Genomic DNA, 16,582 nt, shown 5'->3' with positions numbered 1-16,582 from the left:
TTGTTAAGGGACGCTGCAAGGGCCGGACGAAGAACTTCTCCGTCGAAAGTGTGAGGGGTTTTTAGTGAGTAGCCAAACAAGATCTCGGAGTCTCACACTACCTAGAGTGCGGACCCTCTGGGTGCCCATAAAGGGTTTTCCCCTCACACGAAGGAAAAAAAAAAAAAAAAAAAAAAAAAAAAAAAATAAAATAACTGGTCTTAACAGCAAGAATCTGATAAAAGCGATTAACACCTACTCTTGCTCGGCGCTGAGCTATTCATTTGGTATTATCTCTTGGACGACCACCGATTTAGCAGCTTTACAGAGAAAAATAAGGACGATGCTGACTAAACACAATAAACATCACCCTAAAAGCTCAATAGAACGGACAGAGCTGCCACGACATCTTGGGGGTAGAGGAATTGTTGATTTGTCCAACCGGATGTCCCAGGAAATTGAAGGACTTCGAAAATATTTCTTGAGCAAGGCAGCTTCGTCAGAAGTCCATCGAGTAGTTTGTGTTGCTGATAGTTCTACACCATTAAAGCTACAACAGGATCACTTGGAAACCGTCGAACACTCTGCAGAAAGTAAAATGCAGAAACTGATTGGCAAACCTTTGCATGGGAGGCACCAGAACGAGGTCAACCATGATTACGTCGACATATCTGCGTCGAACTACTGATTGACTTCCGGAAGGTTGTTTCCTGAGACAGAGGGCTTCATGCTCGCCATCCAGGATCAGGTGATTCCAACAAGAAATTACATGAAGTACATCGCCAAGGATGCCTCAGTGGCGGACGATAGCTGTCGTTATGGCTGTGCGACACATGAAACTATCCAGCACATCACCGGGGGATGTCAGAAGTTCGCGGGCACGGAGTACAAAAATAGACATGATGCTGTTGCCAAGATTCTTCACCAAGAATTGGCACTAAAACACCAACTAACTTCGAAAAAGGTTCCTTATTACAATTACCATCCGGATGCTGTGCTGGAAAACGAACATCACAAGCTCTACTGGGATCGCACGGTTCTCACAGACCGAAAAATAACCCACAATAGACCAGACCTCATATTGCTCAATAAGGATGAGGACAGAGCATCGACGTGGCAATTCCAAATAATAACAATCTTCTAGATAGGCACACTGAAAAAATTTCAAAATACAGAGATCTCGAGGAACAGACCAGAAGACAGTGGAAGCTGAAAGATATCAAGACCATCCCTATTGTCATTTCATCTACAGGCCTGATACCGAAGAAACTACTGGAGAACTTGAGGAAACTTCAGTTAGACGAAAATATCTATAGAGTCATGCAGAAGGCGGTACTGCTCGGAACGGCGAGAACTGTACGCAAGTACATGGGGAATGCAGAGGAACACCGTCTACTCCGACAGGAAGTGCGGGTGGAGCAGGAATCCAACCTACAGCAGGGAGGCGAGGAGCGACCCGGACCCGACCACCAGCACGAGCCCGAAAACCTGGAAAGGTCTCCAACAGAGCTTAATCCTTTTGATATCTGAGATATCTGGGATAAGTGAATTTTCCTCTGGAGAGGAGTGTGAAAGCCGCAAGGCTAAAGTCATAATAAGTACTTTATTTCCTACAGGTTAAAACCCCCAATTACAGGAAATCACAATGAGAAAAAAACTTTGATACAATTATGATACACTGGTATGGTGTACAATGTTCAGACATGAAAAGTAAAACAAAAATAAAATATCCGAAACAAATCCCTACAAAGAAAGCAAACAGCGGTGCGAATTATAGGCCCTCACTATGGACCGAGGAGAATCGTGGAAAATGTCAAGTACACTGGCGAACAAATTGACAAGTCCACATGCATATTTAATAGGGGATCTCAAGCTCGCATTTGTTCTCCCCGCTACACAGTAAAAAACCATTTCATTCCTAGAACCCAAACGGGGAACCAGAAACGGCAAACAAGACAATAGCCCGGAACAATCGATCTTATGATTGACAATTTTGTAAATGAACAATAATGCACATATGTTCACCCTATCCACAGTAGAATCAGCACAGTATTTTGAAAGTAAAACACCATGATCACAACCTATGGGAGGATACACACCTTCCTGCCTTCACATCAGAAACTTATAGAACCTTCTCTGCACCGACTCAACGCTCTTCCTATGACAGTCATATATAGGTTTCCAAACTATGTTACAGTATTCCAATCTACTACGTATTAAACTATTGAAAAGGGCTATCAATGTGCTCGAATTGTGAAATCATTTAGTATTCCGGACTATGAATCCATAAGTTCTATTGGAGGCAAGTAACAATTGATTAATATGCGGTACAAAAGAGCAACCACTATCACACAAAATTCCCAGATCCCTTATTTCAGTCACCCGAGACAGTATTGTGCCACGGATATTATAATTGAAATTTACAACTTTATTCTTCCTGGTGTATGTCATAACATTACATTTAGATATATTAAGGTTCAATCTATTACCTTTGCACCATGTCGAGAGGCTGTCAAGTGCCGCCTGCAGCCTGAGACAATCAAGGGTATTGTGTATTCTAAGAAAAATCTTCAAATCATCTGCGAACAATAATACTGCCACATCAATAAAGCTCTAAAGGTATTCCAATTCAGCAGAGGAGCTACCGTACTAGCCACTAGATTAGGAATGCCGTAGGCTTCTTCCCATTGGTCCATCGCATCCAAAATGTACATGTTTCCATGGTCTGTTTCTGGAAAGGGTCAGCGATGTCGATAGCTACTTCTCCTTCACCATAAGTTCCGTTAACCACAGCACAAGCTTTGCATTTTTTACACCAATATTTAGCGTTTTACTTACAATTTAGTCAATAAAATCGCTCGTTGACTTTTTCCAACATCTCAGTTCCATTTTGTATTCTGGTCAAAAGTCTGCCACTCGACTCTTCTCTCTTCGGCACAATCAACTGAAGCCTATCCTCAGATCCATCTTCATTTTTAGAAGATGTTCGTTTCGAAGACCTCCATCAATCTTCAACATTTCCCATTGTACGACTTCATATTCCAGCTGGTCTGGATTCTTTTTCCCAAGTAAGTCGTCTACCGCTCTTCTCCCAATTCAGGATTCATTTAAACTTGTTGTTATCTTCTTCTTGTGTTCTTTGAATGTCTTGATATAGCCAGTCATCTTCGCTCAGTCAGTGTCAACCAGTTTTTTCACATATTTGTCATTTATCTTTCCAGGAAAAACTGTGCTTGATAAATCCTCAGACTTAATTCTTCGGATTATCAATTCAGGGACATCTTTAGTTTGGGTCGATTCATGCCCTTTATTAGCGATCCCTTTTAATTGCCCTGCTGTGGCAATTTAGCTTGAATTGATTTTCATAAATCCCCTTCAACAATTTGAACTTCGAGTTTCGTAACGAAATCGGTTTGAAGTATTCTCTTATAAAAAGGCTGATAATCCGTTAGTAATCTGAAAAATTAACAATCCTTCGGAAAAAAATTTGTGGCAATCTGTTTTCCCAAATCCTGATATTCCCTTTACAATTCTTCTAACCATTTACTACGTGTGTAAATTCAAATAAATTAAAAATTATAAGATCATCAGAAGGAAAGATCAGTGTTCATAAGTGTCCATTTTGACCAAAGTGTACAAAGTAAAAATGTACCTATATTTTGCTGGTGCACTTTTGGTATTTTCGCGAATGCCAGTTTTGATTGTTTTTCGTTCTTAACCTATGGTGTTAGTATACTGGTTGTTTGGTATCATATAAGTTTTCTTTTATATTTCCATAAGATATAAATATTCTTTGTACCTGTGCCTGTATAGTTCTAGAAATGAAAAAATTTCTGCATAAACTATTTGTCACCCTAATTCTCTGAGCCAGTTGTCGCAAAACGTTATTGATTCACCACAGTAACGGCAGATTCCCAACTTTGGCGCACTTTAATCTCACTAAATACAATTCAGAGTCAGAATTTTTTCGAAATTAAAAAATGCTGATATAACTTGAAATATTCAGTTAGTTTATTAATCAATTTAGATTCTGTTAACGCTTACCTGTCCTCGAGTGTGTCAATGACATCTTGACAGTACTGTGCGCTGCAACATATCTCTTATCAATGGTTTTTCCATTATTCTCACTTGCAGATCGATGCAAATTTCCCTTTTTCGGCAATTTCTTTTGTTCAGATAAATCCCTGAAAAATTTTAATCGAATGTACACGTCTATACTGAACGTTGAAGTCAAGCAACTGAAATATTTTTCCCACGGCTATTGATACATTGATAAGTGGGTCCTTATAAAGGACTGTAACATTACAATTTTCTTTGAAATATTTATTGCATCTACACTCCGAAGGATGTTGAACTTCATACAACATAATATCAAAATTGAGTCGAATCTGAATGAATTAAGTTGTTCACTTGCATGATCTACTAGGGCATGTTTTTGAGCTATCGTTGTTTATTTATAGACTGTGGACCTGTGACATTGTTATTTTTCAAATTCTTATAGGTCTATTCTTTATTTACTCTGCATTCATCTGTACGATTGCTTAGTGCCAATTTTATATTTGTTTATTACTTCTTTTCAGAGCCTATGAAGAAGGCTTCAAATAAACCGAAACGTCGGCAAATTATTGAATTGGTTTTTGTTATATTCGACCTGAAACCTATCAACCCTTTCTCTCATTGAAATCAATAATATTCAGAATCTTGCCTTTGACCGGAAGGGTTTTTCGACCAGGTTCGGTCTTACAAGTGATGATTCTTCTGTTGTTCAATTGTTAGAGGAACGCTACAGGACCTTTATATTCGGAAATCATCTCAAATAGATATATTCATTAGAAAATAGGAAAAACCGAGAAAGAAATTCAAAAAACTTCTGACACTTTTCAATGGCAATATGTCAATAGAGATAAGACAAAGAAAATGAAGCATTATTTGTCGAAAACGAAAAAGAAATGAACGAACCAATAGTTGATGACAAAATAGAGAAACCAATTTCACAAATCGCAGTCAAGTAGATAATCATTATGACTGTTCATGATTTTACGAATAAATTCATTGAAAACTCATTAGGTTTCATTTATATTTATTATTCATTTTGTTTAAAACACGTAAATTACACTCAATTGGTACATAATTCAAGATTATAATAATAATAATAATAATAATTTATTCACCCAAGCATACAATACAATTCAGAATTTGAGAGAGCTCAAAAAAGTCATCTAAGGCTTGTGTATGAACTCTCTCCAATCAAAGTAGTGAATTAGCAGCATGACTATGAAATTACAAACACAATGCAAATAATACAATTAACCATCAGAAAAGTTCTTGAACGTTTTGTCTCGAGAAACAGTCAAGTAACCAGCTACTTGTTCTACGCTTCAGAGAATGGTAACTTTGTGGGCTTTTCAGATAGGTGGGAACAATATTGTAGATCTGTGGCAATCTATAAAGAGCAGAAGATCTGATCTTCTCCCTGGTAACCCTGAATCCCCTAACCATCACATTTTGTGTCTGCCTTGTGTTATAAGTAGAACATAAGAGATCCAACTCGTGACGTTTTTTGGGGATCGATAATACCAAACTTTTTATGTATAGCTGCCTCGGGTCCATTATTCTCAATTCCTTATACAATTTGTCACTAGAGTACAGCCGAGGTTTCTTGAATAAGATTTTTATAAGTCGCTTCTGTGCTCTCTCCACAGTGTTATAATATTCTTTCCTCAAACCGCCCCAAGCACGAATTCCATACTGTAAAACCGACTGCACCAGTGCGAAGTAAACAGTGAAACATAAATCTCTAGGTAGAAAATCCCTGGCCAAACGAATTCTGTAAGTTATTTTTCTCAATCTCTTATGTAATTCCATGCTGTGCACATCCCATCTCAGATGACGATCAATATAAACTCCCAAGTATTTGACAGATCTCACTGCTTTTATTACTATATTGTCGAAGAGGAGCGCTTCAAAGTTCGGCTGTTGTGAACTATTTAATGAAATCGGCAGGAAGTGTGATTTGGATTCGTTGACTGAGAGTAGATTTAGATCAAACCACTTCTTCACAATCTTCAGTTCCGCTTGCGCCAATTCTCCAACCTCCATCCAAGAGTTTTGCTCAAAGAGAATACATGTGTCATCAGCATAAGAAATTATTTTGCCCTTCATACTTAACTTCAGCAGATCATTCATATATATAAGGAACAATAGCGGACCCAAAACAGTTCCTTGGGGAACGCCACAACGAATAACCTCCGGTTCACTCACAACATCATAGATCTTAGTTCTTTGGGTTCTATTATCCAGATAACTCTTAAGCAAGTCAAAAGCACTACCTCTCACTCCAATATTAAACAAATTTTTAAGCAGGATCTCATGATTGACGATGTCGAACGCCTTCGATAAATCGACAAACACACAGAGAACTTTCCTATTTCTGTTAATTGCCTTGTAAATATTTTCCATCGAAGCATCCAAGGCATCTGAGGTTGATCTACCTTGTCTAAAACCGAATTGACTCTCAGAAATGATCTTGAATTTATCTAGGTATTTGGTCAATCTGATGAAGATGACCTTTTCAAATATTTTTGCAAAGACAGTAATGACTGACAGAGGTCTGTGATTGCCGGGGTCGCTCCTATCTCCACCCTTGTGAACAGGTGTGATCAATGCTGTCTTAAAACATGAAGGCACATACCCTACCTGAAAACATGCATTGACTAATTCGACAAAGGGTTGTGCTATCAGAGGTGCCATGTCCTCAGCTAAACTCCCAGTAATCAAGTCACAGCCAGATGATTCAACCTTTTTCAAGGAATATATCAGTCCTGTGAGCTCTTCGATGCTTGTCGGTTCCACATATATGGAGCCAGGCCATGACATTTGCTTGAACCCAGACTCAGAGGATGGGCCCAGAATGGAAGAAGCCAGTTTATGCCCTACAGAGGTGAAGTATTTATTCATGCCATCTGCAATCTGTTTACGGTCATCCGTCTCTACCCCATCAACAACAATTCGGTCAGGAATGGCTCGCGTTACACTATTGGAGTTTGTAACCTCATTGATAAAACGCCATGTTTTCTTGATATCACCCTCTGCAGACCGAACTCTATGACTATAGTAAGAAAATTTAGCCTTCTTCAGAAGTGAATTCAGTTTGTTACGAAAAGCAGTATACAGAGTTTTGCTCTCATCGCTCTTCTCCTTTAGGAACCTCTGGAATAGAAGATCTCTTCGGAGTATGGAATTAATCAAACCAGTCGTTATCCATGGTTGTCTTTTCTTAGGTGTTGATTTTCTGGACGTGATCGTCGCTGATTCTACGCAATTAAGGATGTTTGCCATAAATATTTTTGACTTTTCTTCAACATCTTTAGTCCTCCGGAATTCTTCCCAGCATACTTTAGATAGCTCAGATAGCAACAATTCACGATTCACACACTTATGATATTCAAACGTCTGACCAACAGTCCCCGTGGTCCTCGTAGCAGAAACTTGATGCAGAGCAATGGTCACATAATGGTCAGTAACATTTGTTCTCAGAGTGAGGGGAACAACCAAGTCCGTTGTAGACAATCCCTTAACAAACATATGATCAATGCACGTTGCCGTATTAGCAGTCTAGTGACTGAATTTATGATTGACTCAAAACCAGCACCATTTAGAATTTGCAAATATTCCTCACTTACACTATCGGATTGGTCTAAGATGTCGACGTTAATATCCCCAAGAAGGTAAGTGACGCCTCCCAGGTTTCCCTCAGAAAGAAAATTTTCGAGATCATCAAGGAATCTTTCAACCCGATAAGAATGTGATCGGTACATTGGCACAATATTAAACCCTAATAGCACAAAGTAGTCCTATGGACATCCATAGGACGTCCTCTTCGGACATTACGGACATCCATGGGACGTCCATTTCTGGTACAATGGACGTTCTATGGACATCCGAGGGACGTACAAATGTCACAACTTTGAACCGAATTCGGACGTCCATCGCGGACGTCCAATGGATATCCCGTTGGACCATCATTAGCTATCTCAACGGTACAAAAATTTACCACGACGTTGGCTATCCTATCTATTAGAATTTTAATGTCCTAGAACCCAATGTCTTACACTCAGACGCAGATGTATACTCTGTGTTGTTTCCATTTCCATCCATACTTACTAGAAAGTTTTTACACTTAGCCCGGATTCGAACTCGCGAGTACATGGGGACTTCGTATTACTAAGCCTTCGTTGCAACCGTCCTAGCTACCGAGACTATACAACATACCTACTTGTAGGAACATATTCATTATATTATTAACTGATTTATGGAATAGTAGTCGATCAATACAGAAATACCATATAATAAGAACTAAAGTCTTAAAACTCAAACATAGATCATTTTATAATAATAATTACTCAAGTATTTAGTTTTCGTTTATCATAACGTTATACCCCAGTCAACCAGAAATGTAACAGTAAGTCGCAGGGAGTACCCAAAAATATCCCATTGAAGCGCTTCTTCGAGAAGTTTCATGGATGTACTCAAGATTTCACATTGTGGACATTAACGTCCGCATATTGTTAAGTTTGCGAATTCCTCAACTTTAGATCCCTAGTGGTTGCATGTAACATCATATCGAGATGTTCCGATGAAGTGAACACAGCTACTATTATGCGACTTCTCTCTGTTGATATTTTTGAAATATTGAATCTGTGATATTTTTAGAACATGAAATGATGTGTTGTGAATAAATTTCGATGAACTCTACCCAGCGACTTCTCTAAGAAAAACTTTCAGTAACTGTTTCTTATGTTCTATTTATCAGCACGTGGTCTCGAGGTTAACTCATAACCTAAATCCCGCTATGCAAAATGTGGTGTGACGTGTTTCGTTCTGTGACTGCGTTGTGTTGAGAGAATGAACAAACAAAATCTTTATGAATGAATTTTTAGAATAATTTTTATAACCGAGCTGTTCTATTATCAAATTTCGTTTTAGTTAAGTGTTACTTGACGTTGATTGATTAATTAACGTGCAGTAAAAGGTGAGTAGTTATATAACCTATTGAAATAATGACTACATCATGATCACTTCTTGGCCCTCTTATCCTCCCCATTTTTGCACCTTTGTAACGTTCAACTTTCAACATACCTCATATGAATTTAGGTGATAAGTAACATTCACAACCTTCAAAATCAAACTTGGAATTGATTTGAATCATCGAGAGAACTTCAAATTATTATTTTAGATACTGTGCTGAAAAAAATCACCTTCTACTGTTGTTAGATTTTTCATGACACTCAATTTATTACTATCAATACAGCTCTGATTTTTTCTTCTTCAGCTGGACCATGCCGTTCCTGAAGTGGAATGAAGATTTATAACAAGATATATGTTCTTTATTTTATATATTTGGATTTGTATGAAACATATTAATCTTGAATAAAAAGATATCAGTAATTCGTATAGTTGTTCAATTTCCCTTTTGAGGATGAGAGCAGAATGCGAAATATATGTAGGTAAGAGTAAAGAGTAAACACAGGGTACAAATGAGGCGTTCAGAGCTGAAGAGGCCCAAGCTACATTTTTTCTGAAATTGAGTTATATAAAATTTTGATTCATTTTCAGGCAGTTCTTACTGTTAATTCAATTTCAGAAAAATTGTAGCTTGGGTCACTTTTCCTCGGAACGCCTCGAATATAGAGTGCAAATTGATTGCCACGATGGTAATTATCAAATTGAACATGAATATAACTTCAATAGAGGATACACTTTGGTAGTTTATTCTGTCAAAATAATCGTTCCAAAAACCTCCAAAATGAGAAGTCGCAAAGTTGCTGTCTAGGGTGCTTTTTTTACACCTACTATGTGATGTACTGGGTAATTACCCGCGATATGCGATGTTGCGGACATTAAGCACTCTCCAGTAAGTACTGGTGGCCTTTTTTTAAATCAACATTGTGAAGTCGCATTTCCACAGTGGTAATTCCCAACAACTTCCCTGTGACTGAAACTGGTTGACTGGGACATAATATAATATTCATAAGATATTCATATACTACAAAGCGGAAAGGAAGGAGTTTAGTGAAAATTATATTAAATTTTGGTGTTCATTGATATACATGTATGTATTATTTGGTCCATATTACGGACTCCTTGTGAATATCCGGTATGGACATTCAAAAGATGTCCCTACCGGATATTCAATAGGTGTCCGTCATGGACGTTATACGGACCATGTAATATATATGTATAAGTTATATGGTCCGTAATATGTTCATCACGGACACCTAATGGATATCCAGTAAGGACATATTTTTGACATTGCCTGTATTGAGTCGGTCAGGGACTATTTTGGAACTATATGATACGGACATATGTCATATAGTCCGTATTATGTCCATCACGGTCATCCAATGGATATCCGATACGGACATGGTACATAAATTGGACTAACAATGGATATCCATCTGGGACGTCCTAGAACTGTCCGGAAACGGACGTCCGAAGGACATACAAGTCAAGTCCATGGACGTTCCGACGTTAAATGGACATGAATTGTACGTCCCATGGACGTTGTGTGCTATTAGGGAAGCTCCTTCCTTTCTTCACAATTCAGGACACTCAACTCATTGATCACTTTGAACTTAACTTTATGGACTAAATTTGATCTTATATACATAATAACCCCATCATTTTGATTAATGGTTGAATTGTTATAGTAAACACAATAATCTGGAATCCCAAACTGCTCAACATCTTCAACTCTCCACGTCTCCGTTAGAACCAATACATCAAATTCAAAACCAAAAGACGAGAGTAGCACCAGAAACTCATCGAAGTTCTTCTTGATACTCCTCACATTCATCTGAATCAGGGCCAGCTTTTCTCCACCCTCCATTACAACCTTCCTCACCATAGAACAATCATCCACAGTCACCGTCTCCATCTCATCGACATTTATTTCATCCATCAACCAACTCATGCTTATTGTCTGTATTGGGGAATGTAAGAAATAACAATATGTTTTCTCCACAAAATAATAAATCTATGACAAAACAGAAAATGATCAAATTAAAGAACAATACAAAAAAATGACCCAATATAAACCCGGACAGGCACAGGATTCAATGGTACAAATATGAAATCTTTCAAACCAAAATTAACGATCTCTATTCTTCGATCCAGATCTAAGATTCCTCATTTTTTCTTTCAAATGCTTTTTGTTATCACCAAACTTAGAAAGCGGTTCAATTTTCTTTTGGTCCTTCGAAGTATCCTCCTCTCTCTGTGTTGCCAAGGAATGTTCAACCTCACTGATGGCCATGCTCTCTCTCCTTGGAGTCGACGGAGCACTTGAAACCCTTCTATCAAATGATCCATAGTGACATCCATTCTCGAGCTCCTGGGCAGTGTAAGGCTTCCCATTCATAAATAATTTATTTCCTTTTAGGAATGATTTTATTGTAGGATCTTCTCTTATCTTTGCCAGTTGACTTCGCAGAAATTTATTTTCGAATCGTTGTTTTTGTGTGAGATCATTTCTGATTCCCACTTTAGTGCCTCTGAGTTTCATACTGGCTTTTAGAATCTCAGATTTCTTCAGGAAGGACGTGAACTCAACTTTAATAGGACTTCCATCATCAGGTCCCAGTCTATAAGCATTGTTAAGATCGGTGACTTCTATTTTTACACCCAGCATATCTCTTAGAGTCCCACAAACAACTGAAGGCGAAAAGTCCTCATAAGTCCGGAGACCAAAAATGATAATGTTGTTTTTCCTTGAGAAAGTTTCCATAGTCTCTAGCCTTCTTGAAAGGTTGGCGTTCTCCTCTTCAAGCTTCCTCACCTTATGGTGCAATTCCTCCAGTTTCAGCAGCAAATTACTTTCAGATGCGGCAATGGCCGATTTTATCTCCCTCCTGTTACCCGAAATCTCGTCTCTTAAAGATTCAATCGCATGTCCCAGATCACTCGCAACTCAACAACCTTGCACGATCGTGTATGAATACCCTAATCCAGCCCGTCCGGTTACTTATCAAACGACAAGCAGCATATGTGTCTGACTTTGTGGAATTGTTTATATTATTTATTCAGCTATAGAAACTGAAGTAAATGAATGAATCATTCAATCCGAAAAATTCACTTAAACACAGCAAAATTTAAGGAGCAAATACACAACCCGCTGTAATAGCTTCAGTATTTGACCATCTATCACGAAAAACACCCATGTAATATCGAAAATTTCATAGATAAATTGTATGACTTCTACACCTGGCCGCGAACATACGATGAATCCCTTTGATTGATAATCAAACATTAGAAAAAAGAACAATGGTGGGATCTTGGGATGCATATTCAGGCAATCATGAATTATAATGACCATTACATTCATGTTGTAAATGAAGCCTTCAAATTCATGGTCTTTGTAATTAAAGTCCTAAGCACTTCAGTGTTGGCACAACAAACAAACTGTCACGTGCGTTCAAAAAATTAGTCGTCAAATAGGCTATGGAATTTTGAAGGTTGATGTGACTGTCACTGAACGTATAATTTTCCTTAAATTAATTCATCTTCCCAAAATATAAACAATCATGACATTGAGCTCAACATCGTAATTTTATTTGGAAAGTGGAAAGGCACTTTTTAGGAAAAAGTTTACTAGCAGAATCCTCCGAACATGCGAAAAGCCATTCTTCCATTGAGTCAAATCATTTGAATCCAAAAAATATTGGTGAAAATGTACTGAAGTTTGATGTCATTCTTATACATAGAAACAAATTGTTGATGACTGTTTTTTGAATAGTTTGGCGTTTGCCAACGGAGACTCCAGCCAGTTGAGAAAAAACCCAAGCAGTGGTTCGATAAGCTTCAGTCCTCATATTTTCAACAATGCTGAATAACTGGGATTTTCTTCTTTGATTGACCACGTTTTCTTTTATTGGAACATACCTGTTTCCCGGAAAAAATCAACACTATTCGAAACAGTACTCTGGAACGATTGATAGAAATCTACAGCCAGCTTTGGATATATTATGAATAGACTATATTGACTCTCCTATTTTCTCCCTAGAATTCAATAGTGAAAGCTTTTTGCACCTCCGTAAAAACCAACTGTTGCTGATATGCATTTTCTGATAATTTTAGTACAACAATCCATAACGCTAAATCTACAGTTCATCTGAGAAATAGTACATAGTATAAGCTGAAAATTACGTTTGGACAGGGAATGTCGACGTTGTTGAACGCACGTTATAATTCTTTAGATCAAACCTTGAATATGCACAATAATATGGGCCACAAAATCTGTAACAAATATCAATTTTATTTTGAAGAGTGCAAAAAAGATTTCTCAGATACCTAGGTACTTATTTTTCAAAAAACATATATTGTATACCCTTTCCTTATGCCACCAAAAAACCTGCTAAAAGAATTCAACCTGCAGTCTTTGCAGCAGAGAAGAAATAATTATTGCGTAATTTTTATAGAGTGCTTTCGAAAAGTAACGAATAAATTCATAATTGCTCAACCTGACAGGTTTCCTCTGACGCCATATGTCATCATATTTTCATTATTGCTGAAAAACTCTGAGGTTTTCTTCTTTGGTCGACCACTACTTTTTTTTTGCTTGAACATACCTGTTTCGTCAACGTATCGCAAAACAGTACTTTCGAAACATTTATTCTTTCAGCAACATTGGAAATGTCGCTGGAGCATTAAAGAATATTTCCACTCTCCTTCTATTTTCTCCCCAATTTTGAAGTAGGATAAATATATAATAATAATAATAAATGCTTTTTACACGTCCAAAAAAACCATCTTTATAATTTCCTGATAATTTTAATTCGACAGCAATCCAAAATGCTAACTTCTAACTTGACAGTTCACCTGGAAAATAGTACAGCAAAAGCTGAGAATTATGTTAAGACACGAAATATCGACGTTCGAAATTCCAGAGCCTACTTGACGAAGAATTTTTTTGAACGCACTTTATGTTTCCTTTGTTATTCTAGAGGTGAAAATTATGCTACATTTTCAATGTAGTCTGGAATATTCAACATTTCGACATCGATTCTTTAAACAGCTGAAATTCAATTGAAAAACTATTTAAATAAATAATTTTTTATTTTTCCTGATATAATAAGAATTGAACTACTGAAATGTATTCACAAAAATTGGTCAAAAACAGGTATTCTAAAAAAACTGACAATGCCTGTTCATCACGAATTTGTTCACTCATTCTGAACATACTTTTTTCGCACACTCTAGGCAAATTGGGTTCTGGCATTCATAACAAACATATGGCTTCCTTCTTTTCTTCTTATGAGAGCGAATAAAACAATTCTTTCGTTTTTTTTTCAATGTTTCCACACTAGTTTCAGGTATTTTATTTTCAGCTCCTTTTCACCTAGTATTTCCAAAATACTGAGTCGTATTTTTCATGCCAGCTTTGGATTTTTCGACCTCTTCTGTTAATTTTGGTAATAGGTAATAGTTTTTGAGAGAGTTTTTTCATTAAATCTGATCTTACTTTTTGCGAATTTTCTGGATAACTATTATATAAAAGGAACGAGACAATAATTCTGATTGTATTTTGAAGTATGTGCTGGTATTCTGTTGTGTAAATCTGTGTTCACTCTCTCTTTTAAGTATGTTCGAATAGACCATAGGCTAAATGAATATGTTTGAAAGGGTCTTAGAATATCGCGAGTGGCTACCGACGAGACCTACAACTGCAGAAACTTTCAGCTTCATCAAACTACTGCAACAAATGTATTTAGAAATTTTTATCAGATGGTTTTACACTTTTTGACGAACTAGGTAGGCAATTCATCGTTATTTCAAATCACTATTGATATGACTCAGAGACGGTCTCGTCTTTTTATTATTACGTTAACGCTTACTATACGTCTAAAAGACGGCAATCGATCTTTCAATAGAAATATCTACACTAGAAAACTACGAGTAAACTATATGAATGACCTTGATCTTCAAGGTCAGGGTCGTTCTTTCGTGAGAAACCTTAGGCATACTTTGGACGCCAAAATGAAAAGAGCAAGAAATTGTCTTGTACCTAGGATTTAAATGATATTGGCTGATGCGTGCACGAACACAAGGCCGGGGGGGGATGGTAAGAGAAAAAAAATAGAAGAATCAATGTTGGTTCACATTATGTTGTTTCTTGTTTCATTTCTATCCATGAAATTCTAAAATTTTCAGAAAAATACTAACGTCCTCAGTACGTAAGAAAGACGTACGCAAGACGTAAGAAGTACCGAATAATCGTCTTCCAAATTCGTCTTCAAGACGTCACCGTAAGACGTCTTCAGGCTGTGACATATTAACGTCACCATAAGGTCTCACAGACGTCACCAAGTTGTTCACCATACGTCCAAACATGACGTTGACGTCTTGAAGACTAAAATTTCTACCTGGGATAGGACCATCGAAGTCTATTGAAAAATATTCTGCAGTTTGATCACTTCGTGAATTGGTGTAATTCGCAAAATGTGACAATTTACCAAGAGAATGTGCTTCTAGCATATTTCAACGTAATTGATAGGGAAAAAAATGGAGATCCTCTACTTCGTGGGCTCGATATTCAATGATAGAATCGCAATTAGCGATCGAACATGACATAGATATTGGCAAATATCTGAATTTGCGTGCATTTTTGAAAAAATCCAATGAAGTGTATCTTGCAAAAAAGTCAAGAGTTTTTTCGAAGGAAGAGTTCGAACGGTTTCTCTTCGAAGCACCGGATGATTCATATTCAGGATTAAAGTTAACTATCATATTTCAAGTAATTTTAATTTTGTCTTTTGATCACGTGTTTGTTTCAGATTATTTTAATCGGAGTAGCTGGTGCCTGCAGATGTGACGAAATGGTGAAAACGAAAACTACAGATATCGAGGACAAGGGAAATATTATAATAGTAAATATTCCTGATAGTAAGACGAGAAAAGTTCGAACATTCACAGTTATTGGAGAGAATAATCTAAATATTTATCGGAGATACACTGCGTTAAGACCAAACGATTTCGTTGAAAATAGATTTTTTCTGAAATATCAATCCGAAAAATGTTACAGGGCTGTGATAGGAATACATAGTATAGGAAGTGTTCCAAAAAAGGTTGCCACTTTTTTGCAATGGGGTATTTTCCTAAAACTCAAAAAAAGAATTAAAAATTATTTTTGGAAACAATTTTCCATTGGTTAGTCACCACATAAAAGGTTCCACTCAAAATTCAGTAGGAAAAAAAATATAGCCTTTGAAAAAAAAATTTGTGAGAGCTTGTGACGTAGAATGCCTTTACTAGAGTCTAGTAATTTTTGTGAATTCGACAACATCGGAACTGATCAAGAGGATATTATATAGAACTTGGAACATAAATGCATTTATGTATTTATGTTCCAAGATACAGAATTATATCTTCCTGAAACCGATGACAGTTTCTGACATTGTTTTAAACGTTCTTGTCAGATTGTTATAACTTGTGGAAATGGAGTCGAATTTTTCAAAAGCAAGCAGTGAAAATTTACCACCTGTAAACTTTTTCATATTGATGACTTTAGGAACCTATAAAATATATCAGCAATGCCTTCTTTCATCAA

General features: G+C 37.0%; 1 protein-coding gene across 3 annotated transcripts in view; it reads right to left on the bottom strand.

Moving 5' to 3' along the window:
• LOC123314254 (caspase Dronc-like) overlaps nt 1-16,582 on the bottom strand; it is a 54,365-nt gene that overhangs the window by 26,927 nt on the left and 10,856 nt on the right. For 2 of the 3 annotated variants that reach the window (XM_044899416.1, XM_044899417.1), the window contains exon 2: nt 4,024-4,163. The exons of the other annotated variant lie outside the window; for it this stretch is intronic. In XM_044899416.1, coding sequence (XP_044755351.1) covers nt 4,024-4,163 — 140 coding nt within the window. The remainder of the gene's footprint in view (nt 1-4,023; nt 4,164-16,582) is intronic. 3 annotated transcript variants of the gene reach the window in all.

The sequence above is a fragment of the Coccinella septempunctata genome, chromosome 5, assembly GCF_907165205.1.
Source record: "Coccinella septempunctata chromosome 5, icCocSept1.1, whole genome shotgun sequence".
Classification (NCBI taxonomy): domain Eukaryota; kingdom Metazoa; phylum Arthropoda; class Insecta; order Coleoptera; family Coccinellidae; genus Coccinella; species Coccinella septempunctata.
The sequence above is the reverse complement of the archived record's forward strand: the minus strand, read 5'-3'. Positions and strand labels throughout refer to the sequence as shown.